Source organism: Ammospiza caudacuta, chromosome Z (genome assembly GCF_027887145.1).
Source record: "Ammospiza caudacuta isolate bAmmCau1 chromosome Z, bAmmCau1.pri, whole genome shotgun sequence".
NCBI classification, from domain to species: Eukaryota; Metazoa; Chordata; class Aves; order Passeriformes; family Passerellidae; genus Ammospiza; species Ammospiza caudacuta.
In genome coordinates this window covers 46,689,838-46,714,470 of record NC_080632.1, presented here as the reverse complement: position 1 = coordinate 46,714,470, position 24,633 = coordinate 46,689,838, and the positions used below count along the sequence as shown (strand labels likewise).

The following is a 24,633-nucleotide window of genomic DNA, read 5'->3' as shown; positions in this document are numbered from 1 at the left end:
TTTCTGCCTTTACCATGGTGCCCCTTTCCCCCTACAGCAATCAGTATGCTCAGCAAGTGTCTGCCTATTGTTCTGCATTTCCCAGGGCTACATCCATCTTCTTTAGACTAAGTGAACTAGGAGCTACAGGAAGACATAATTTCAAACACAGCCTTCCACCTTTGACTTCTTTCAATTAATGATGCTTTGTCTGGCAATGAAGTGGCTCATGCATGTGTTGAAATACAAAGGAACTACTATATGAAAACAGTAAGACAGCTGCTTGCCCAGCTACAAAGCTGGGGTTTATGATGAGTAGCTGGGAGCCAGGACCTGGGCTTGTTTCACGCGTTTTGTTCCATCTCTTATGAAGGAGCATAGCCTGGTATAGTCCTAGTTTGTTTTCCAGACACTAGGTCATGTCCTAGTGGCATTGCCATTTGCAGGATCAGATGCTGCTTGAGAGATCCACAGCACCTCCATGCCCAGGGGTCTGCCATGCTCCTGCATTCTGGATTCTCCACCATGTTGTAGAGGGAACACAGGTACCAAACACTTCAGTCTGGGTGGGACACTTCCTTTACACAGTTACATAATCACTCTGTTGAGACCCAGTGGGGAACTTCTTGAGTCTGAGAGCCCTACGCAACACAGGCCTTTATTAAGGACTCAGTTTTAATCAAAAAGCTAAAGAGAAACAAAACATGGAATGCCCAGCTGTGGGAGCAAGTGGGGGCTGGCTGCACCCCTCCCCTCTTCAATGCCCCCACCTCAGCATTCTGGCCCATTTAGCTGCTCAGTTATCTTTTGCTTGAGCCTTTGCTGTGATGTGCCTGAAATGGCCCACACAACTCTACTTCCTACTTCTCCCACGTTCCCTGCTGCAGGTGGCAAAAGAACAGCTCTGCCAGCCTCTTCCATGCTGGTCCATGTCAGGCACTGCCTCATCTAAAGGCATCTAAAAATCACACATGCTTTCCCCATGCCTTTCTCTGCTTTGGGTAGGGTATGGTAATTGTTATTTTCGGAAGACAAATCCACAGTACTCCCCACCCCTTCCTTCTCACCATCCATTTGCTATCATTCCAGTCTTTTGCTCTCCTAGATGCTGCAACATCCCCCACATGGCAGGAAGACGCCTTCTCCACTGTCCTTCTCTTTATATTCATTTTCATCAATCATTATAAATGACACTTGTCTCTAATGCTTACACACCTCTGATCTTGTGTAAGGACTGCTTGCTTCATTAATAAAACAAACAAACTCAACCCCTTCCAGAATTTAAGGACTTTCTCCCCATGTTTCTCCCCTTCTACTGGTTATAGGTAAACACTAAACAAGCAGATAAAATGCTATTTACCTATTCCAGGCAAACAAGCTGTCTGGAAACGCTTAAATTGGCTGCAGAGCCATTTTTATGTAAACCCCACACACAGACACATCCAGAGACCTTCCCACTGTAGAAGGAAATCAGCTGAGAATGGTCTGAAAGACAGAACTGTGTCAGAACAGCTCACCCATCACATGTTTGTTAGACACACAAATATTGCAGTGGGTATGTCAACCAGTTGAGCAGTAAACAATTTTACTTTAGTTAAGACTTAATTTTCACCATTGCCAATACAAAAATTAAAACCTGTTAACTTCCTACTCATGCTTGCCTTAACACAGTATTTAAAATATTTTCCCTGTTTAGGTGATTGATTGGATACATGGAGCTAGAAACAGAAGTCATCTACCATGATCATCTATCCTAGACAGTAAAATGACCAAAGGCAAGAAACTATTGTATGGGTGCTATACAGATCAGTGGCATTTTCGTGCTGACAAGGTTATGAAACCCCTACCCCACCTTTTTAATAGGTTCTGATGCTGCATGATAGTCTCATTACTTATATAAAAAAGTGTGCTAGGAAACCAAATTATTTAAACATTACATTAATAAGGGTAATAAAGACATGAAACCCAAACTCTTCTGTCTTTCACATGTGTGCCTTGTAATTTTGAGACAAATAATCCTTTCTGCTCCAGCTTTTGGGATTTTATTTGCTGCAGCTGCTGCACAGTGTGGAAGCAGAGTGGTTTGGTCAGAGCTCAGGGCCTGGTGTCACAGAGGACCACCAGGGCTCTTCTACTTGTTTCACAGAGGTGCTTCCTGACCTTATTCCATGATTCTCATATAAATTAGGTATGAAGCTATTTAACATGCTTGAAAGGCAGAAAAAGGAGTCAGCAGGAAAGCTGACTTGCACTGTTCAACTACATTCAAAGGAGGAAAGCAGAAGCAACAGAGAACTTGGGGTTGTTAAAAATAAATTGATGGCAGCAGGGTCCAAGGCAAGCTGCCTTCAGCCAAGTTTGCATATTAGTTACATCTCCTCTAAGCTATGTTTTCAAAGCCCATGCACTCAAAACAATCTGTTCTGTAAGGGGGGTTTGAAAACCTGTTTATCAACAAATAATTAGCTCATGGCTTGAGTAAGTATGCCCCAGGGGCTCAACCTGTCTTATCTTGCCAGGAGGTCTGCCCAGGCACTGACCAAAGGAGGAGGCCTGAAGCTCAACAATCCTGCTGACATTTGTGACAACATCTAAGCAATTAAAAAGTCAGTTTTATTTAGCTTTTCCAAGCTACTGCTAAGTGCTTGTTGCAGTCACCACATTTGTGCTGAACCCAAAATTTTACATCTCCTTTAACCTAATTAAATAAACCAATTTATATATGTTCAGTTACCACTTAGCTTAGCTGTTAAAAACCTTTCTGGTAGACTATGACCTGTTTATTAGTAAGACAGTTAAGGACAGAGAAAAACTCTGCTGTGTTTAATATAACTGGGAGCTAAAGGGAATGTTTGCTGTGATTAAAGTAAGTGCTGAGATGCAATGCCCAAATTTGCATTGCAGAGGTTGCGAGCCAGAAGCGAGACCCATCTGTGAGGAGCTGCTAAAAGGCACCCATGGTAAAATCATCCTCTCAGCACAAGTAGTAAATAACTGTGAGGCTACATAGATTTCACTCCCTTTTTAGTTATTCCTACTTGTGTTTTGCAATGTCAGTTTTATTATTAGCTATTTAATTCCGGATTCTGTTAAAAATTATTTATCTAAATCACGGTTTAGCTGTGTGCAGTGAGCAGCTCCACTCCATGGACTTTAGCTGGTTTTCTTGCAGGGATACAGCCATGTGCAAACAGTGTTTTATTGGCATGTAATCCCTCTCTCTGCTAGTATAGGACTGAAAAGCCAACATATCCCTTGAGAATAAAGCAGCATTACACACCAGGTGTTCCCTCATTGTGGGAAACTAGCTCTTTATTTTCAGAAGGGTTTTCCTAGAGTTCTAGGATACACTTCTCCATTTGGCTTTCGTTCTTGCAGCACTTTGGGTAGGTTAAGCTGCAGAGTGCTCCCCACTGCCATCTTTTTTTCTCCAGTGACCATCAGCAATGTAAGAAAGCACTTTCAACTGTGATTCACACAGAGTGATGGTAAATGCAGATGGTGTCACAGCACAGAGGTATTAGAAACTATATGACATGTTTCTTAAAAAATGGGTTTCTGGAAAAAACTCAAGCTACCAATATTAACATCTTAGGTTCTTCTACAATATCCACTTAAAACTGATGGGGTCTACTCAAGACAAGGAAGAAATCTTGAGACTTGATATGGGCTGGGGGACTCTCAGGCCTTGTGGTCTCTGTATGAAACCAATGGTGCTGGCACAGCCAGAGTCTGACTGACTGGACCAAGTTGCAGACGCCTCTGCATCCTGCGCAGGACCATTGGGCAGGGCACTGGGCCACAGCCTTGCTCATTACATTCCTAACGGTAGGAGAGCAATCACAGGACAATAAACTGTTTCTGTGGAAAACTTAAGAAAACAGAAATACTAAGAGAAAAAAATTAAAGATCAAAGGGATAGAATATTTCCCATTTCACCACAAAAATCAACCTTACAAATCATGACCAGCAATAGGAGACATGTTCAACAAATTTTTGAACATTCTTCTTCTTTCTTTTCAAGGAAAGAAGCAACTGAAGAGGGAGGGACAAGTGGGAAGGAATAAAGGGCCATAAAAAGGAGCCAATTTTAATGCACCATTATAATCTTTGAGCATTTTCTCCCTGACAAGCAAATCTGCAAAGCATTTAAGATCCATATGTGACAAAGAGTCAGCCAGAGAGGGAGGAGTGGAAGGAGATGCCACTTGAGCTGGCACATCAGAGGATCTTTAAATAGAAAAGCTTTCAGGGAACTCGGGGTAGGCGCTTACCACACAAAATTTAATTACAGCCATACTCATCTGAAAAAAATATTACAGCCCTCTAGTCCCCCCTTTTTTATCTACAGCAATAGGGCAAGGGAAGGCGGAAAAGTCAATAAACCAGCATGGGACTCCAATTCTGGCATCTCCTGGGGGATGATGCTTTGGGGTAGAGTTGCCAGCTCCCTCTGGGGCTATAAATCCCTTGGGGGGGACATACCTATTAGTCAGCTCCTCTGCTTCCTCTGGGTCCACGGCCTCCTCCTCCTCCTCGTCCTCCTCCTCTTCCTCCTCTTCTTCTTCTTCATCTCCTATGAAGGACGAAGTCTCGGATGCCCTGTCACAATCAGCGCCACGGGAGCCCTCCATTCCCTTCCCTGCTCAGGCCCTCGCCGGTGATGTTTACCCCCAGCCCTGTCCTCCCCAGGGCTGCCTGAAGCAACTGTCATCCCCAGTAGCACTCACTTCTCCTGACTCAGGGCAGTCTTTAAATAGAAGGCAGCAAAGTTACAGCGCAGAGTCGCTGCTGTTCCTACCCTGTCTCCTAGCACCAACCCAGTGCCAGGACACGTGGCCCCGTGGCCATCTCTCCAGCTGCTCTCCCCCTTCGCCTGCCACTGCTGCCATAGAGTTGTTTCTACAGCAGACAGGGCAGTCAGGCAGCAGCAGAGAGCAAGGGGGCCAAGCAGACCTTCCCCAGTCACCTCTAGCAAATTCAGGGTGGATGGTACAGATGAAGCAGAAAGAGAGTTTATCTGTGCCCCAAGAGAAGGTACATTTCACAAGTTCTGCCCTTCAGCACAGCCAGAGTGCCTCAAGCTCGAACTGGAAAGGTCAAATACAGTAACTAGTGAATAAGCCTCTGAAAAACACATTTAATTATTAATACCATAATGTAAGAGCTATCAGATGCACTGTGGTATTTAACCATGCAAAAGGAATGTATTTAAACCCTTGATTTATCAATGTGTTAAATCACAGGACATTTAAAACTTCCTATTTGAGCAGACTTGAACCAATTATAAAGCAAAGATATACTATACTACCATGCAGAATTTAGTTTAAGCCACATTTATGATTTATTATTCTGCATTTTACAAAAAATGCAGTGCTTTTCACACACAAAACAGAAATATTTCCCATCTGTATTAGTCAACATAATGACTTTATTTAAAAAAAAAAAAAATTTAGAAGAGGAGGAAAAGCACTAAACCCCTGATTCTAAGTAAAGAACTTCCAAGATATCTCAAGTATAAACAACTGTTTGCACAGTATAACTCCAATGTCCCCAGCTTTTTTTTTTTCATTGTTCTTCAAATAAATATCTGGTAATAAATCAATCAGCAAACTCTTCCTTAAGAGTGCTGTAAGTATATAAACACCCAGCCATGTACTTCTGACTACAAGCTATCTCTGCACACAAAATTAAAATTCTCCTAACATTCCTAAACAGTATGTACAGGTCTTTCTGCTCTCTTGACCTACACAGTGACATACACAATTTACAAGGTGACAGTGTAATTTTTTGAAAAGTGTATTTTGAAACAGATATTAAACTAAATTAAACTCTACATTTCATCATAAGCATAGACAGTGTACACAGCAAAATGTAAAGAATAAGAAGTACTCTTCCTTAAATTTCATGTGGAAGGCAAGAGCTTTACAGGTCTTCTAGAAATGCTTATAGATGAAACATACATACATTGCACAAGTTTTGATTCAGTCTTCAGCACAGCAAGAGAAAGGCAAGTACTCTTTTACCAGAAACCCTTCAACTTATTTCCATCTGTACTTCTCACAAGTGAATTTGACCTGTAAATGGACCAAAATCGCACATTCTTTCATGCTGTTCAGACAAGCATCACACTCAGTAAAATCAATGGAAATATTTATATCTGAAAACACAAGGATTACAGAGAACAAGGCAAAAAAAACCACAAACCACAAACCACAGGACAACCCGTAGCAGTACAGTACAATAAATCAAGAGTGACATTCTGTGATGGACTTAAATTTAACATCAAATATACTGTGACTCAAGTCCAGTAACACAAGTTCAAAATAAATGTTTGGGATTCACAAATATAATGTGCTCACAAATGCAAACTTCAGGCTTTATACAAAACATGTTACATCCTTGTATCATCACTGCCTGTTTCTCCCAAATCACCATGTCATCCTGCAGTGTGAGTCTTAAAATTGATTTATATTGGTTTATTTGAGAGATTTTTAAAAAGTAACACCTTATACTGTCAACTCACCTAAAGGTACTCAGAGTTCACCTACACATTCACATTTCAGGACAAGTGAGAGCAAGAGCTAGAAGAGAAACTTTAAATTTCACAGTGCACAGCCTATGCCAGTTCTGCATCACTGTCACCAAATATGAAGCTCTTGCCAACGTTTGTTCCTACTGTGCACCTTTGAGCCTATTAATTTAGAAGACACTAGTGGTTTCTGACACACGAGGTGAGAACAGACAAGAAAACCCAATGTCAAAATGAGTAGTCAAGAATAATAATTTTAAAAATTAAATAAATAAAAGCACTGAACAAAACCAGTTTTATTTCAAGGCATTAACAAATTTCAAAGAAGACAGCATCTTGCACACACACGGACACCTTGGTCAGCTGCAAAAAATACCTTATACCAAAGAGCTCTTAGAAAAAACTATTCCTGCCAGGATGTATGCCAAGGGATAAGAAGGTAAAAGTTTTTATTTTTACAATTTTTAAATTTTAATTTTTTAAAATTTTAAATTTAAATTTTAAAATTTTTAAAACTGAGGAAAGTTGAAAATTTTACCCTAACACTAAAATTTATGGTAGCCATTAGTGAATTTTTTACTCTGAATACTTGCCCAGAGATGAAAATACAGGCTATAAAACCTCAAAAAACCTCAGACTATACAGAACTGAATCCAAAGTTAAAGTCCAGCTCCTACCCACTCTCCCCAAGCCATTTACTTTGTGGTACTACATCTGAGGTTTTCTGACAAAAGTTGCAGCCCACTATTTAACAAATATGCTATCAACAGTACTGTTCAAAAAAAACTGGGGAAAACTACCATCTAGATTTTCTGGTTATAGACATGGTTTATCAGAAGGACGTAAACTTCAGAAAAAAATACAAAAGGATTCTTTTGAAAGACACAGACTGTTGTGGTTACAGACCTTACTTTGTATTAAAAATACCACTTAATTGGTAGGGCATTTTTATAGAGTAGCTCAGGTATACCACAATGTTTTGAACTAACCTTTTAAAAACAGCTAGGAATTAAATTAAACATGAAGCATTAATTTAAGGTGTAAGAAATGTTGACATATTAGGTGATGCAATACAAACTCATAAGCTAGTTTTATGCCTTTTATAAAATTTTGTTTCTCACATTCAGCTCACTTAAAATGCATTTAAACCAACTTTAAACATTTATGTCCCTTCTTATTTATCTTAGGTTGGGAAAGTTTTAAATTTTCCAGACAAAGATATAGCCAACATGTTTTTCAAGAAGATACAGCCAACATTCTCTTTTCCCAGAATCTACATAGAGCTTGTAGAGCATCTCTGAATCCAGACATCATCCTGTCCTAAAATCTTGTGCTTCAGTTTTACATAAAGTGAATCAAAGTGAATGTTTCACTGATACTCAAGTCTACCATCCTAGAGAAAAAGGGCAGTGAGGGTGAACATATGCAAGGAGGAAGAACATTTCAGTGGACTGCTGGAGTAATTTTAAAACTGAAAGACAGTTAAAATTAAGAAGAAAAAGTCAATTGCAGAAAAAAGTCAAAATTCTACATAGAGTAGACCATGACAAAGTGTGTAGGAAGTAATCTCACATCAGACATATAGTTTACAGTACTTAGAACTTCTAAATAAACTAGAACTTAATAGTTTGCACAAGAAGACAATGCTTGTTATTCTATGGTTAGAAGAGTTTTCACAATTTTGTTAGAGAAAGAAATAAACCAAACTTTTCACAGATGTACTGCAGAATAGCCATGACAGATCTTGATGAATTGCAATATGGGCCTTAGCTCATGGGGCATTTCCTATTCTACTTAATTATAGGAAATACTTTAAATATGCAGTACAAAATAACATAAATTGGAAAAATAACCCGTATCTTCCATATATAAACTTTATTTCACTGGACACCATATAAAATATTAAACTTTAAAAAATGGAAGTACGAATTCAACTTCAGTGGTAAATACAACCTTAAAAATTAATTGGTCTTCAATAACAAATATATGAGAGACACAAATTGTGCTATAGGAGGTCTAAGAGAAGGTTTGCAATTTTTTTGGAAGAGCTATACTTTTCAATATTACTTACTTAGATTCAATTTACAGTGGCTGATCAATTCACAAACATTTACACAAAATCAAATAAGAAGCCCAGCTTATTTTAGCACTGATGTGAGGTGTTTTGATTTTGATTTGGTCTTTTTCTCCAAAAGAGGCACCACTATTACTTCAACTACGTAAACGGAAGCACAAAAAATTTTCCACCTACTGTGTGAATGTGAAGCATTTATGTGCACTGAATTGAGCTTTTTTACTTCCACTTCTTCATAGGACAACTGTTGCTTGAAAATTTTGGTTTAGATAACAGTTCTTGATATTCAGAGTACTACCAACTATAACCTAGCTTCATTTTCATAAACACTTGCTTGTTATTCCAAGTAAAAGTGAAATAAAACTGGAAAGTGCTAAGTTGAGCAGAAGTGCTTACTGCAATTCAGCAGGTGTAAAGCACAGACTCTGTTCATCAAGAAGTTGGTAGTGCACAGTGCCTTAAGAATGTAGTCAATTTGCACATGGTTTAACTTTGAATGTCTATCTTTCATGATTAAATCTGTCTGAAATAACGGCTACACAGATCACACAAGAAACAAGTCAGTATATCCCCATACTTTCCTTAAAATAGATGTATTCTTCTTGTTTGCTGTGAGTTTCTTCTAGAAGTCAACAATGCAAGCATTTTCAGAAATCATATCTTGAAGAGCTGCATTAACAAATACTGATAATAAAATATGCCACATCCTTATAAACATTTCCTTAACAAAAGTTTACAGAGAAAAACAGGTCATAAAAACCATGGGGTGAGTGCCTCTTGATTTTGACAATGTTCTTTAGTTCAGCAGGATCCAAAAAAAAGAGAAAATGAAAGAAGCCAGTTATCTTTTCTGTTTGACTGCTTTTAAGGGCAATATACAGTTCAGGTCTTTCTTCTCTCGTAATAACTGCCAAGCCTGAGGAAAAAAACCACAAAGTTTTTTAGAAAAGACTATATAATCTTTGCATTAAAACTTAAATACCATTATAAACAGTAAGCATCACAGTGCCACAAATATAAGGTTGATTTTTTCCCCTTCTTGAAAAGAAAATTTGTGGGTTGAGGTATTTTTTGTCCTTTGGTTTTGGGATTTTTAAAGGGAAGCAAAATCCAAAAAGTACACAAAACGCAATAAACTAATGAGGAAGGTAAAGTTTTTCAAGAACAGACTGGAAATGTTAACAATATTTAAGCATTACACTGGTACTCTAACTGCAAAATAATTGTCTAAAATTCACACATGTTAAATGTTATGCACTGCCATTTCCAGAACTAAGATGTGTCTCTAAAATAGGTTATTTCAACTTTTTTCTGTGTTCCAGTGTGAGTTTCAGGACATCTGCTATGCCATGAGCTTGCAAACAACTGCAATGACCCTCCTATGTTTATACAGAAGTCATTTATACTCCAATGTGTAATGAAAGCCACAAGAAGAATAATCCTCTCAAGGACAAAACAGATTGCTTAAGCTTTTTTAAAAACAGTGCAGGATATTAAAAAGTACTTGCACTTTTAGAGCAATTGTCATTCTTATGGTATCTGGTAAAAAGGACATTTTTCAGGGCTATTTCACTCTAGCATATTGCTTCCAGACAGCTAGGATCAAACATCTACTTTTACATTTTTCAGAAAACCACAGAGGTTTGAAACAAATTTTGTTAACTGAAAACTCTGGAAAGAGAAGTTCACTCTAGTTTCAGAGTACCGTGAGAGCCTAAACCACGTAGTGAATGTGACTTCAGCAGATTCACAAAATCAACTATTTTATGTACCAGTATGTGAATGATTCAGTATTTTGTATGCTAACATGGTTTAATAAAAGAAAAACTTATTAACATTTCTGAATAGAATTACAAGGAAAATGACTAAGGTGTCTCTTTTAGCGTTTGCTCTGTTACAAGTATCTGGCACTGAATTATGTTTTGCTGGAGAAGCCTTCAAGGTACCTGAAGACATGCATAACTGGAGTAAACACGAACCTCCAAGGACAGCTTAACAGGGGAGTCTTAACTGGTTGAAGTTGGAAGCCACTAATCCCTAGACATACCTACATAAAAAATAGTCAGAGATCTCAGAAACCTAGAATTTGAGCTGCAATACCTATGCAATGCCTATGATGGGAGAGAAGCATAAAAGAGTTGATAGCAAAAATTTTCAGAAAAATGCTTAACCAAAGTCTAAATTTTTCCTTGTTTCAAAGTGTCCTTTCGTCCCCTGACTAGGACAGTAAAAGTTCATGTTTGAACTACTCATGTTCTAAAATTATGAGTGTGATCTCCCTAAAGAAAAGTACCCACCTAAGTAAGTTATCAAAAATCAGAAAACCCCCATTATTTTGGTGGTGATATTTATTAAAAAAGGGGATTGTAAGAAGAATAAAATATTATCTATTGCCACTCAAATAATGTAGGAATAAATAATAAATGAAAACAAAGTGGTAACTTTAAAGGTCTTAACTATTGTTAGAATTTTACACACACAAGACAATCTAAGATAGAGGGTTTTTACTAGTTTGAGTACCCATTTCAGTGTAAATCTGAAGTTTAATGGTAGACATTAAAGAATATTCTTAAATTATCCACATATTTTTAAAAACATGCATTTTTACTACTTACAGTACAAACTATAAAACATCAGAAACAGGCAGGTTTAATGACTAGCATTTTCAAGATAGTAAATCTATCTTGAAAAACAAAGTGACCAGAAAAATTACATGAGATTACTTTTTACCTGTACAAGTTCATCTGTGATCATATCAAACTTCTGTTTCTCATGTACAGCTCTAGCAGTATTTGTCCCATCAAAGGGCTCTGCAAGATCAAAATCAAATGTGAAAACTTAAAGAAATCTAGAGTTGGTTATCTCTGCTAACAAAGCAGGGTCAAGCGTACAACTGCTTCCCAAAAGTGCTTTACTCAATTCCTCTTTAGTTCTCATGCTTTCTTTCTACGTAACATTTATCCAAAAAAACCCAAACCAAAACTAAACTAAACGAACCAATAACACAAAATAACTGCCCCATCACAAGAACAAGAAAACTCAAGACAAAACAAACAAACCAATAAAAAGGAGGAGGGAATTGACAACAACAAAAAAAAAACCCAACCACAAAAAAACCCCAAAACCCAAAAAAACAAAAAAAAACCCCCAAAACCAAAACACTGAATTCTCTGAATGCTCTGAATAGAGAACACTGTCAGAGAGACAAAGCCGAGCAGTGCAGATGACACTATAGGACAGGATGCCATCCAGAGGCATATGGACAAATTTGTGCAGTGGGCCCATGCGAATCTCATGAAAATTCAACAACTGCAAGTGCGAAGTGCTGCATCTGAGTCGGGACAATCCCAGACGTGATTACAGACTGGAAGAAGTCAGTCAGAGCCACCCTGCCCAGAAGGGCTTGGGGCTGTGGTGGCTGAGAGGCTGGACATGCCCCAGCCACGGGCACTGCCAGCCCAGAGAGCCACACGTGTCCTGGGCTGCATCCAGAGCAGGGTGGGCAGCAGGGCAGGGAGGGGATTCTACCCCTCTGCTCTGCTCTGCTGAGACCCCACCTGCAGGGCTGCATCAGCTCTGGGGGCACAGCACAGCAAGGACAGGGACCTGCTGGAGGGAGTCCAGAGGAGGCCACAGAGAGATCAGAGGGATGGAGAACCTCTTCTGAAAGGACAGACTGAGAGAGCTGGGGTTGTTCTACCTAGGGAGAAGACTCTGGGATGGATCTCATAGCACCTTCCAGTATGTAACTGGGGCCTACAAGAGAGCTGGAGAGGGACTTTTCTCAACAGCATGTCGTGATAGGACCAGATAGAATAGGTTTAAACCAAAAAGGGCAAGCTTAAGACTAGATAATAGGAAGAAATTCTTTACTGTGAATGTGATGAGGCACTGGAAGACATTGCTTAGAGAAGCTATGGATGCCCCATCACCAGAAGTGCTCAAGGCCTGGTTGGATAAGGCTCTGAGAAAAGCGGTTTAGTGAAAGATGTCCCTGTCCATGGCAGGGGAGTTGGAAAGAGATGATACTTAAAATTCTTTTCCAACCTAAACCATTCTATGATTCAATGAATGCTTTAATGATATGTAATTCCTCATAAACTCAGCTTATTATCTGTTGAAGCATACGATGATTGTGCTGAATTTATGCAGTAGTAATTATCTGCTACAGCTCAATAGTCTGTGATAACATATCAGACTATGATTTTGCATATTAAAATATTTTGAAACTTATTACACATCAGACTCTTGGAACTATTCACTTTAGATTCATCTCATTCTACAGTTTCTCAGTGAAATACTGAGAATATAGTAAAATATTTAGTATAATTTTAATATAAGACATACCAACTGCTCATACCATTATCACACCATAGCTATTCTGCAATATTTGTTCATAAGTTAACCATTTGGGGATTCTACATTCTAACTGATGACAAATAAATGTGACGTTAAATTAATTAATAGTTTGGAACTTTTTCAATTGCAAGATTGAAAAAGCAGTTCTTGCTACTGATAAGGTTGCCAACATTAAAGCAATTGATACTAAAAAATTATGATGCAGGCACTATGCATTACAGTGTGCTACAAAACAGATTTTATAGTCTTTGTTTTTTCCTTAATAGAGAACTATTTAAGTAATATTGTGTATTTCACACTGGTAGAATGTATGGAAGTCCTCAAGGACCACAGAAACACAGAAGTATTTGTCAGATCATGTGGATTTTTTTTTGTCGAGTTGGTTATGAATTACTTTCATTCAGACAGTGATGTATAGCAAAATAAAGCATTACACAGATACCAGAAGGGCTTATACCTTTATGGGGACTGGAATTTCAAATTTGGTATGTGCTCCATGGCTTTTTTATTCCTGCTAGCTATTTAAATTCACTAAGAAATTCTTTCATGCAATAAATGTTGTATTTAGGAATCTTCTAGAAGGATTCTCTTCAAACTACCTGGTTTTCAGTGGACAGTTACAGGCAGACTTCTTTTATTTCAGAATGCATCATACTTTTTGTTTAGAACAAAAACTGAAAACTAAACAAAACATACACAGTCCTCTAATATCAGTCCCATTATTCGAGAGTGATCTAGTATAATTAATAACTCCAGTTCACATATACTATGCGAACAAATACACCATTTCATTTGTGTATCATAAATGTGATGGTAACTGCTTTTTTAATGCTAGGACCTTTATGCTGAGTCAAGCCATATTTATATTTTAAAGCCAGAAGGGCTGAACTGTACAATCTTCTCAAACTATCAGTGGAAAAAAGGCATTCCAGTCACAAAAGCTAACTTACATCTTCCCTTTAATATTCCTGCATATTTACTGATTGTCAAAAGACAAACTGGTTCTCTGAAGCACAGCAAGAATAATTTTACAATCAGCTACTCTTTACACCACTACATTTTCTAACCATCAAGACAGTAAAGAGTTTGCTTGAAGTTATTTTCTTCACACACAGAGATGAGAATATTAAAAGAAAAAAGTAATACAGCTTTAACACTGATGCTTGAGGGAAAGACTAAAGGGAATCATTTTTCCAAACAAGAATACATGATATCACAGAGCTCCTGAACTGCTGCTAACCAAGCCAGAGGAATTATTTTTTGAATTATTTTCAGCATGTGGATCTGAAAGACTTGAAACTACAAATATGAATCAGGTACAGCTTAGGCGGCTTCTGTTTTGATTTCCCTAAATTATTATCAATGTAATTATCTCATAAAATTGCCACATTTCTAGATTTCCTATTTTCCAGCAGGACAGAAGTTGATATTACTTGACATAGACAAGATTTAAACTGAAACTAGAATAGTTAATTGCCATTTAGAGCGTCTGACAAGGATTGTTCAAAATATTATCTAAAAGCAGGGTTCTCTGTATCTCTGTATCCCCATAATGGTAAAAGCCTATCATATTTTTAAGTGTCTGGAAAGAGTATCTCTACTATATTTGTTTCTCTAACAGCAGAAATACATGTGAGAATCAGTCTTAAGGCCCATAACATTTAAAACATAATACAGTTTTTCTTGAGCTAATCTAAATACAGTACTATAAGCAAATTGTGGAAACTTGCACTGACTTGTGTAATCTATCAACAAATACATTTTAGATATTTAAAAATAAATCCAATAGTACCAATTACTGAAATTTTATTCTGTGAACAGGAAAATTTGACAAAGACTTGGAAAACAGAATATATTGGCATGTTTACCTAACTTTTGCAATCTTCTTCTCAAGTACACAGAAATTAATGTACATACTTTGTTAACCCAGTTCAGTTTAACAGCTGTTATAAACATGAAGTCTACTTTGAGCAAAAGTAGATTTTATTTTTCCCTCCCAAATCAGAAGTAAAAAAGATGGTTTGTGAGGCTAAACCCACTAAGTCTTGAACCAAGGAAGGAATCAGATATGCCACCTATAGATAATTTTGACTTTTTTAATAGTTCAAAAGCAAACGCATTAAGGAAAAGTTCTATGTAATCAGTCTATGTTGATGTATATTCTATTTTTCAGCCTGGTAGAAAGAGAACCTAATTATTCAACCACTTTGTAATGTCATAAAATACTTGAGAGCTTCAAACACACAGTGCCCTGCAACACAGTGGATCAGCATCACGTGACAGCAGCAAACATAGCAGCCCAGCATTCCCACCTCCCACATTCAGACAAGAGCCTTGGCAGTGCCTCACTACGCTATTCTGAATCATTTCAGCTGTGCAGATACTCTAATTCTCACCTTTCTCAACTCTAAGACCACAGAGTCGAATGCAACTATATTTCAGTGTGTTCTTCTTCTCCTATAACTGTTGACTTTTACCCAAAGGGTCAAATAAAGAATAAGAATCCCATCATGTGGCTTTACACTGACATTCATATGACTATGGCCAAGTCCATGAGCTCTGGACCACAGAATAACCAAGTTCACATGCAGGTGAAGTTGACTGAAGGCGATTCTCTGCACAGAGCAGCACAAATGCAGGAAAGTACATACATACCTCAACCCTAAACCTTATCAATCTTGAAGAATGTCTGTTCACCCACAGATGAACAGACTTATTCTCCTCCTTGCCCAGCAAAATCTTCTCAGTCTAACAACTTTCCTCATACCATTTGTCTCCCCTTCAAGTTATATTCCTATTTCATCCTATGACGTCAACCCTTGATATCCTAACAGCCTTTATTAATTTGAAGCCAGGACTCAGGCCACCTCTCCCTTTGTGACAACTGTCTCCAGTTACCCAGCAACTCTCAGTCCCTTCAGTCTGTCCTCATTCTCCTAACATCTCAATCCTTCTCTTGGCTTATCATCTTCTCTTTCCTTACTGCAAGCTTCATCTCCTATGTATGCTTACCTGCTCATCTTCTCCATGTACATTCCCCACGGCAGCTGAAAGGTGTCACTAGCACATGAATCTGGTTGTCTGTATAGTGCTCCTACTCAGTTCTGCACTGAGACAGCTGAGACCTGCAACTCCAACAGGTAGCCTGGGTTTACCCTCCAGTTCTGGAAGGCATCATGTAGTCTCTGCACAAAGCCTATGTCCACTAGCCAGCCAAAAATAGTACCCACAAGGAGATCAACGTACACATAACCTGGTCAGTGCAATGCCAGAACATTGCAAGAACAAATCATATTCTTCAAGAATAATCTGAGTATGTGCCTGCTGTGTTTTTTCAGAAGTCCTAACTTGGCAAAACTGACAACTATTTTTGTGGACCAGAAAAAAACACACTACTGGCATAAAGGCTATTCCTTATCAAAATCCTAAGCCCTGTTCCAAAAGTAACAGGGCAATGAGTGCTCTTAAAGAAAAGGTCAGGAGTACTATTTTTAAACACTTTAGAGCTTAAAGCTTCCTTCTCAAATGTTTTTGACGGGCCTGTTTACAACTACTTACATTGGTTATACTTCCTTCTCTACATAATGCACACATGCAATATATTTCTCAAAACACAACCAAGGTAAATTTTAATTGATAGATTTTTGTATTTAATGCCTTAACACTTAAAAACTATAATGCAGCTTCACGTATTACCTTCTACACAAATAAATTTGTTTCTCCATTCAATACCATCCGGTCTTGCAATAGCCTTGGCCTCACGAACTGATATCATTTGATGGCTCCAACTAAAGAAAAAGAAAACAATTTGTAAAAAATTTTAACTCTTAGTTATCTTCAAATTATCAGTTTATATTAAAAAATTGTCCGATTGCAATGTTATAAGCCTGGATATCACAGTATTTTATAATGAGTAATTTAGTTTAACATGATGAGTAGGAAACAAGAAAATTTTTCTACTAACAGAACTTCAAGTACAAAAAGCATCTCCAAAACAGAGCATCACAGCTATCCATGAGTAACATATGTTCACAGTGGAATTTTTCTACTAACAACATCAAACTTTGTGACAATTTACATTGTGACCTACATTTATTTCAAAGTTCAAAATAAAATACAGAGTCAAATTTTTCAGAATTTTCTGTAGGAAGAAAAGGAATATATGGAATAAGTATAGACAAGTCACATACTGCATTCCATAAACAACACTCAATAGTATAAAGATATGTAGAAATAATTTGCTCATAGGCCTTCCTTGTGCAAGGAACCTATTACTAGAAAGTTTCAATATATGATGAATTTTAGATCTGCAAGTACAACAACTCTCTACCACTTTCTGCAGGCAGCTTTACAACAAAACATGGAAATTACCACATTTAAACAGGAACAGCAGGTAGATTATAGGGCCTTTTGATGTGCCATCATCTTTATAACACTTGGCACAACAATATCCAAAACATAATGGAAGCCAAAAAAACCCCCACTTCCAGTTTTATGTTCCCATTTACCCAGCCACCTTTCAGCTGCTTTCAGCTAAAGAGGGCAGCTCATCCTGCATGCCATCATGTCCCATATCCAAGACAGTCATGGGACTAAGCCCAGCCAGAAGGAGTTTATGAAAGGCAGATCCTGACTGACCAACCTGATCTCCTTCTGTGGCAACATGGATACGGGAGGGCTGTGGATGTAGTCTGCATGGACTTTAGCAAAGCCTTTGACACCATTTCCCACAGCATTATCCTTGAGAAACTGGCAGCTGATGGCTTGGGCAGGTACACTTTTCACTGAATGAATAACTGCCTGGTGTTATTCAGAGAGTGGTGGTGAGTGGAGTTACATCCAGCTGGTGTTCAGCCACCAGTGCTGCTCCCCAGGGCTCAGTACTGGGGCCAGTCCTGTTTAACATCTTCACCAGTGATCTCATGGAGGGCACCCTCAATCAGTTCACAGGTGACACCAAGCTGGGTGGGAGTGCTGATCTGCTGGAGGGCAGGGAGGCTCTGCAGAGGGATCTGGGCAGGCTGCATCATGGCTGAGGCCAATGGTGAGAGGTTCAACAAGGCCCAGTGCTGGGTCCTGCCCTTGGGTCACAACAACCCCAGGCAGCTCCACTGGCTGGGGCAGAGTGGCTGGAAAGGAGCTGGGGGTGCTGGTGACAGCAGCTGAACATGAGCCAGGCTGTGCCCAGGGGGCCAAGAAGGCCAATGGCATCCTGGCCTGGATCAGCAATGGTGTGGCCAGCAGGAGCAGGGCAGGGATTGTCCCCCTGTGCTGGGCACTGGTGAGGCCACACCTCCAGTGCTGTGTCCAGTTTTTCACCCTTTATTACAAGAAAGACACTGAGGTCCTGATGTTCGTTGAAAGAAGAGCTGGGAAAGAGTCTAGAAAACATGTCCTATGAGGAACTTTTTATTCTTGAGAAATGGAAGCTCAAGGAGGAACTTAACTCTCTCTACAACTACAAGAATGTTGTAGCCACGTGAGGGTCAATCTCTTCTGCCATGTGTCAAGGAAAAGAAGAAATGGCCTTAAATTGTACTAGTAGAGGTTCAGATTAGGTATTAGAAAACAATTTTTCACTGAAAGAGTAAACTGGCATTGGAATAAGTTGCCTAGGGAAGTGATGGAATCACCATCTCTGGAAATGCCCAAGAGATGTCTGGATGTGGCACCTGGGAATATATTGTAGGGGTGATTACAGTGGTTCTGCATTGGAAGTTGGTCTAAAAGGTCTCTTCTAATCTTGATGATTTTGCAAACCCAGGAGCCACCACATCAGTGAAACAGTTGGATCACCAATACATCACCATATATCCTGACTAGATGGGTAGAAATAGCTGGGCAATATGCTTCCAGCTGTACTGGTCTTACCTGGCAGAGGAGCTAGGCTGGGTATATTAACCACCAGCAGTAAATCTGTAGATATCAACTGTAAATTAAAATACTGTCATCCGTTCATTCATCAGTTAAATCTGAAAGAATTCTGTCCTCCCTAGACCACAGATCTGCTGTTGTAACTCCATTAAGTCAACAATGACAAGAGAGCTAAAAATCCTGACTGTAATTTTACAAGTTATCTTGAATACAACCCATAATTAAAGCCTCCTATGGAGATCAGTTGTTTCAATAGCTGTAATTCCACAGAACAGAAATATTTAACACTATGAATAGGGCCTATTTTTAAAAAATGCAGGACACAGCACGTGAAGAGATCTAGGATACCTCAGTGTGTATATTCAGCTTTCTCTTAATATATCCTTTAGAAAATTAGTAAATGATGATCATCTTTTCTAGAATTCAATGTACACTAAAGCCTCCATTCTAACCCATAATACTTCCTCTCCTTAATTCCCACATTCCCTTAATTTTTGTGATAAATAGGAATGTCAAGCATCAAATAATTTCCTATCATGTCTTTTCATAATCAATCATCAATATAGGCTTAATTCAGATGAACTGCTCAAAAACCTCAAACACATACACACATACACACACACACACAAAAAGACAAGCCCCCTGTGCTTAGAGCATCAAACAAGCTTAAACTGCACCTCAAGAACACATGTTGCAAGCAGAAGATTACAGTTTGCTTTTTTTAAAACCTTACTTAAAAATAAGAGATCCAGGTCAGTGGAGGAAGAGAGAAAGAGGAGCAAGAGAGAGCAAGAGGGTGCAAGAGAGAAAGAGAGAAAGAGAGAGAGAGAGAGTGACAGAGAAAGTCATGCAAAGAAGTATTTGATATATATTTGGTTTAACAAGGCAGTACTGTTTCACTTGAAACAGAAATTCTTCTCTTGAATTATTTTCTTCCTAGGCTATACTTGATCCCTCAGCAAAAATATAAATGCATTTATAATACACTAGTTCAGCAAAAAGCAACAAAAAATTGGCACTTCTTGCTGTTTAAAAAGCCTTTTATTTAAATTTGAAACTTAAAAGCTCTTTATTTCAAATTGAAATTTAAATTTGAAAACAACTCTTTTATCTGACAGTCATACAGAACTGTCTTGGTACCAAGATCATACTGAATTAGAAATTAATTATGAATAGCAAATTATTTGTGTGTCAATTTAGCCACTTTGGCTTGCATATAATAACCTCATTGTTGCCAACATAAAGCAGATACTCTCCTGGCACACATTTTCTATGTGTGAGTTAACACTGCCATTTAAACAGCTACTTCAACTACCAATTATTTCTGTATTCACTGAATGCATTAAGTATGTCATCTTCATGGCAAGGGTAAGTATTTGAAAGGAGAAGACTAGAAAATTTCAGGTGTTTGTATGACTACAGTACAAACAGGATAAAAATCTTTTCTTTTCCAGAGCATTCTTACAAATCAAAGCCACTTGTGTACACACAGTAAGATGGATACAAGTTACAAATATATTTAATTCAATATAGTATTAAAAATTATCCCTTTATTACCTAACTCATTCTATTGTGAAAAGAGCTGCAAGCAACTTCTTGCTGAAATTTTATATTTTGTCATTAAAATGTAAGCAAGCTTTTACCATGTGCACCATAAACAAATCAGTGAATGATCTTAAACAACTGCTACTTAACCTGTCATGGTAAATTTAAGGGAAGTAATCACAAAGAATAAATTCAGGTGAGCAACACCTTGCTTCAGGTCTCACTTTGTAAGGAGACAGCCAAGTGAAAACCTGCTGCCTTCACTCACGGCTGCAAAATTGGAATCAGACACCTCCTTCAGTGGGGCTGGTAAACACGTTTCCAAATACTTGCTTCGGGGAACATGTACACTTTTTTCTTGATTACATTTACTACTTAATCAGTGGACAATTTTAAATAGGTAAAGTTAAAATGAAGTGACTACCCTAGCCAGCTGTATCATAAGAAGCATTACACAGACTTGAACTCTAATGGTAAGATAAATATACAACCATAAAGGTAAAACAGGCTTTGCCATATAGGGTGTGCTATTCTAATACATGCTGCAATTTAGAAACCACATTTCTTTGGGGACAGGGATAAAGAAGTACAAAAATTACTTCTTATGGACACACTGAAAACCCTAGAGTAAGACTCTGGATAAACAATTTTCTGAAACATCTTATAGTCTAAATAAACAAAACAGTTTAAAGCATAAGGGAAAATAAATATAGCACAAGGACTTATGCATGACTGCACAGGATGCAAAGCTCCTATTTCTTCCTTTGCTATACTCTTTAAGCCCATCTTGTCCTACATCAAATAAAAAAAAATCACTGATTTTAATTGAAATACATAATGGCCTTTGCTAGAGGGAGAAATTTAAAAGAATATATGTCCATCTTCTCTTAACTTCCTGATGATTACATGTAAAATAGATCAGTAGTTAAACATTCTAGATAGGTGGCTTCAATGGTTTATTCTGTTCAAAATTATGATCTTTACACATGATCTGATCATTCTTGATTGCATGCTGCCCATTCAGTAAAATGGTTCCTGTGTATCAAATCTGGTAGTGCATCCTACTCCACAGATAGGAGCTTACAAAAACTGAAGTCACAATCTCTGAAGCAATCTTTTCATCAAACACATGACAATCCAACAGGGAAAGTTCAGTGGCTCCGAACAGATCATAAAAATATAGCCTCATTTAACAGTCACACTGTCTGAAATACAATCTCAGAATTTTGGTGCATAAAGACACTAGTAAATGTTTCACAGGGAAAACAGTGAAAAAACTACTTATTACATCAAAGAAAAGGAACACTCACACTCTAACTAGTTTCTTCCATGAAAAACAGAACTATGAGAGCCCTGTGTTTGCTGTATTTGCAAGCTGAACATGAGCCAGCAGTGCCCTGGCAGCCAGGAGGGCCACCTATGCCCTGAGGGCATCAGGGACAGCATCAGCAGCCGGGCAAGGGAGGGATCGTCCTGCTCTGCTCTGCACTGGGATGGCCTCACCTCGAGTGCTATGAACAGTTCTGGGTGTCACAGTATAGGAAAGACATGAAGCTATTGGGGAGTGTTCAAAGCACAACCACAAGGACCATGAAGGGCTTTGAGGAGAAGCTGTATGAGGAGTGGCTGTGGTCACTTGGTCTGTTCTGCCTGGAGAAAAGGAGACAGAGAAGACCTCATTGCAGTCTGCAACTTCCTCATGAGGGGAAGAGGAGGAGCAGACCTTGATCTCTTCACTCTCATGACAGGACTTAAGGTAACAGCATGAAACTGAGTCAAGGGAAGTTTAATTTGGATATTAGGAAAGTATTTTTTACCCAGAGGTTGGGCACTGGAACAGGCTCCCCAGGGAAGTGGTCACAGCACCAGCCTGACAGAGTTCAAGAAGTGTTTGGACAATGCATCTTAGGGATGATCCCATGCAGGGCCAGGAGCTGGATTTCAATTTTCCTGATGAGTCCCTTCCAATCAAGTATATTCTATTACTCTGTGATTCTATGTATTTCATTCTTACCCTCATTCTCATTTGTACTGTTGTTTCCATCAGCAACTTCAAAGGAAAGATGAAAGGTCCTGTGGCTAGCATGAGACTTTTACTTTCACTGGCTGGCTATCACACACACAAAACTTTTTAAACACCATGTTCATGTTTCTCCCTGTGGTGCACTAATTTGTCCTCTCCAGTCAATGAAACTAACATCGAATTTTACTATCAATCCTATTCCTTTCTAAGAGGATTTATAGTTGAAAGGGATACACAGATAAACTGCACACTTCACTAAATTTTATTTCCATAGCAGAAAGAGTTAAAACTAATAAATGCTGCGGCACTAAGTGCATAATTTCCTCAAATCACTTCTCAGCTATGTAGTAGCATTTTCAACACAGGAATTCTAATGGCTGTTTTTACTGGTATTTTCTTCTTTTTTTTTTAACAGAATATCACAAGTGAAATGATTAAATACTTAACAAATACTAAATACCAGAAGAGCACATCGGGTGTTCATTTTATTCAGCTGCTTTTTGAAACATTTTCTTCTGCTGACATCAGCAACTATCCTATCTTCACTATCTACTTTTTCAAGTTTTCTTTTATCCAGAAGCTCCTCTGTGTGTCTATGAATAGATCTATTTTTTCCTGATTTACAATCATCAGAAAAATAGTATTTAGGGATTGCAATCAGCTCAAACACTGATATTGCAGAATTTTTGGTCTGCATATGTCTTAGCATATCCCTTCCAATAGCAGACAAAAATTAAGTCATTCTGGACCAGCCACCAACTCAGGCACAAATCTGGTCTTGACTATGTTAACAAGCACCCAAACTCAAAAAAGTCAAAGTAGGTATTTTTCCTGTAATTAGACCAGATCATCTCTGGTACTTTGCACAGGCAAACCAGAAAATTCCTTAATGGATAAGATATTTACTTTCATATATAAGAAGATTAACAGCTTGTACAGTCAAGTAGTAAAAGATTCATGTAGTATCCCACACAAACTAAGAATCTAAGGTTATCCCCCAGCACTGTCTTCTCATTTGCCTCTTTAGTAAACATCACCTTGTCAGCTGAAAAAACAAGTAGTCAGGAGAAACATCTCAGACAAAAGACCATTCTCTTATCTGCAGAGATCATTGAAAGAAAATTTCTTACATGAAAATCTTTCAGTCAGACTTAAGCATGCACAAAATGCAGTTGGTTCATGCATTACTACAGGCCATAGGGATTTAGCTTACATATTTTACATGTGATGCACACCCCAGAAATGCTTTAATGATTTTATAGTCTTTCACTTCTTATATTAAAGTAAATTATGAACACTTCCAAAATTATGCGTATCCAATTGTCTGTTTTGTTCTCCTATGATGCACATAAGCAGAACAGCAACATGCATGAAACAATTGCCTCAGATGTTATTTAGAAGATCTTTAAGCTGATTGAGATACAACCATTTGATATTTTATAGGAACAAGCATTTTTTCTAAGAAATTCAGAAGTACATGGGTAACAATTTGGCAAAACAGTTGTAATTTAAGGCTTTTTCAGATGTCCTCACTACTTAAGCCTCTCCTTTTATATAAAGAAGTCCAGATGCCAAAACTGAACTCAGATTCTAGCAAACCAATAATGTGAGCGAAACAACTATACATGAGAGAATTCTTCACTAGGTGAAGCCTGTACAGATCTATATTCTGATCAAAGTAAGGAGCCACCTGGCCAGTCACCTCCATTGACTCAAGTGTGACAAAAGACAAGCACAGCCCTCAAGGTCCAAATAATTAATATGACAGTTGATGCCGTAAATGACAACTAAGAACAGATCTCACACGTGAATAGGCAGTTACAGAATAGTGTAACAGTATAACAAACCCCAGCAATTTTAAAACTTTTGGGAACTATTTTCCAAGAAAGAATGTGTAGCTAAGTAGAAGATATCAGACAATTTACTGGCATTCCTACTGTCATTTAGCCTTTCCATTCATAGCCTTCCTCTCTCTCAGTTACCCCTCTTGCATTGCTGCTTTTCTTTCTTTCAAGTGTTATAAAGTGTTGCTGTATTGAATAGAAGGAATCAAAGTTTCACATCTAAACCACTAAAATCATCTTATTACTTACTCAAATTCTGTGGCATAATATTTGAAGAAGCCTATTAGCAAATCTCCAAGGCTTGATCCATTTTTTGAGACGTAAGGAGGAATGGTACGTGGCGCCTGATGAACAAAATGCAACTGCATAGTAGGATCAAAACACTCCTGTCAAAATAAAATCA

General features: G+C 38.2%; 2 protein-coding genes across 2 annotated transcripts in view; both read right to left on the bottom strand.

The window, feature by feature from the left end:
- Positions 1–4,698, bottom strand: part of CMYA5 (cardiomyopathy associated 5) — a 45,419-nt gene extending 40,721 nt beyond the window's left edge. Inside the window, exon 1 of the mRNA XM_058823618.1 lies at positions 4,465–4,698. Coding sequence (XP_058679601.1) covers positions 4,465–4,613 — 149 coding nt within the window. The 5' untranslated portion in view covers positions 4,614–4,698. The remainder of the gene's footprint in view (positions 1–4,464) is intronic.
- Positions 4,699–5,299: 601 nt separating this feature from the next.
- TENT2 (terminal nucleotidyltransferase 2) overlaps positions 5,300–24,633 on the bottom strand; it is a 44,455-nt gene continuing 25,121 nt past the window's right edge. The window contains exons 12-15 of the mRNA XM_058823271.1: positions 24,480–24,616; positions 16,641–16,732; positions 11,316–11,395; positions 5,300–9,501 (exon numbers count right to left, since the gene is read on the bottom strand). Of these exons, the coding sequence (XP_058679254.1) occupies positions 9,427–9,501; positions 11,316–11,395; positions 16,641–16,732; positions 24,480–24,616 (384 nt within the window). The 3' untranslated portion in view covers positions 5,300–9,426. The remainder of the gene's footprint in view (positions 9,502–11,315; positions 11,396–16,640; positions 16,733–24,479; positions 24,617–24,633) is intronic.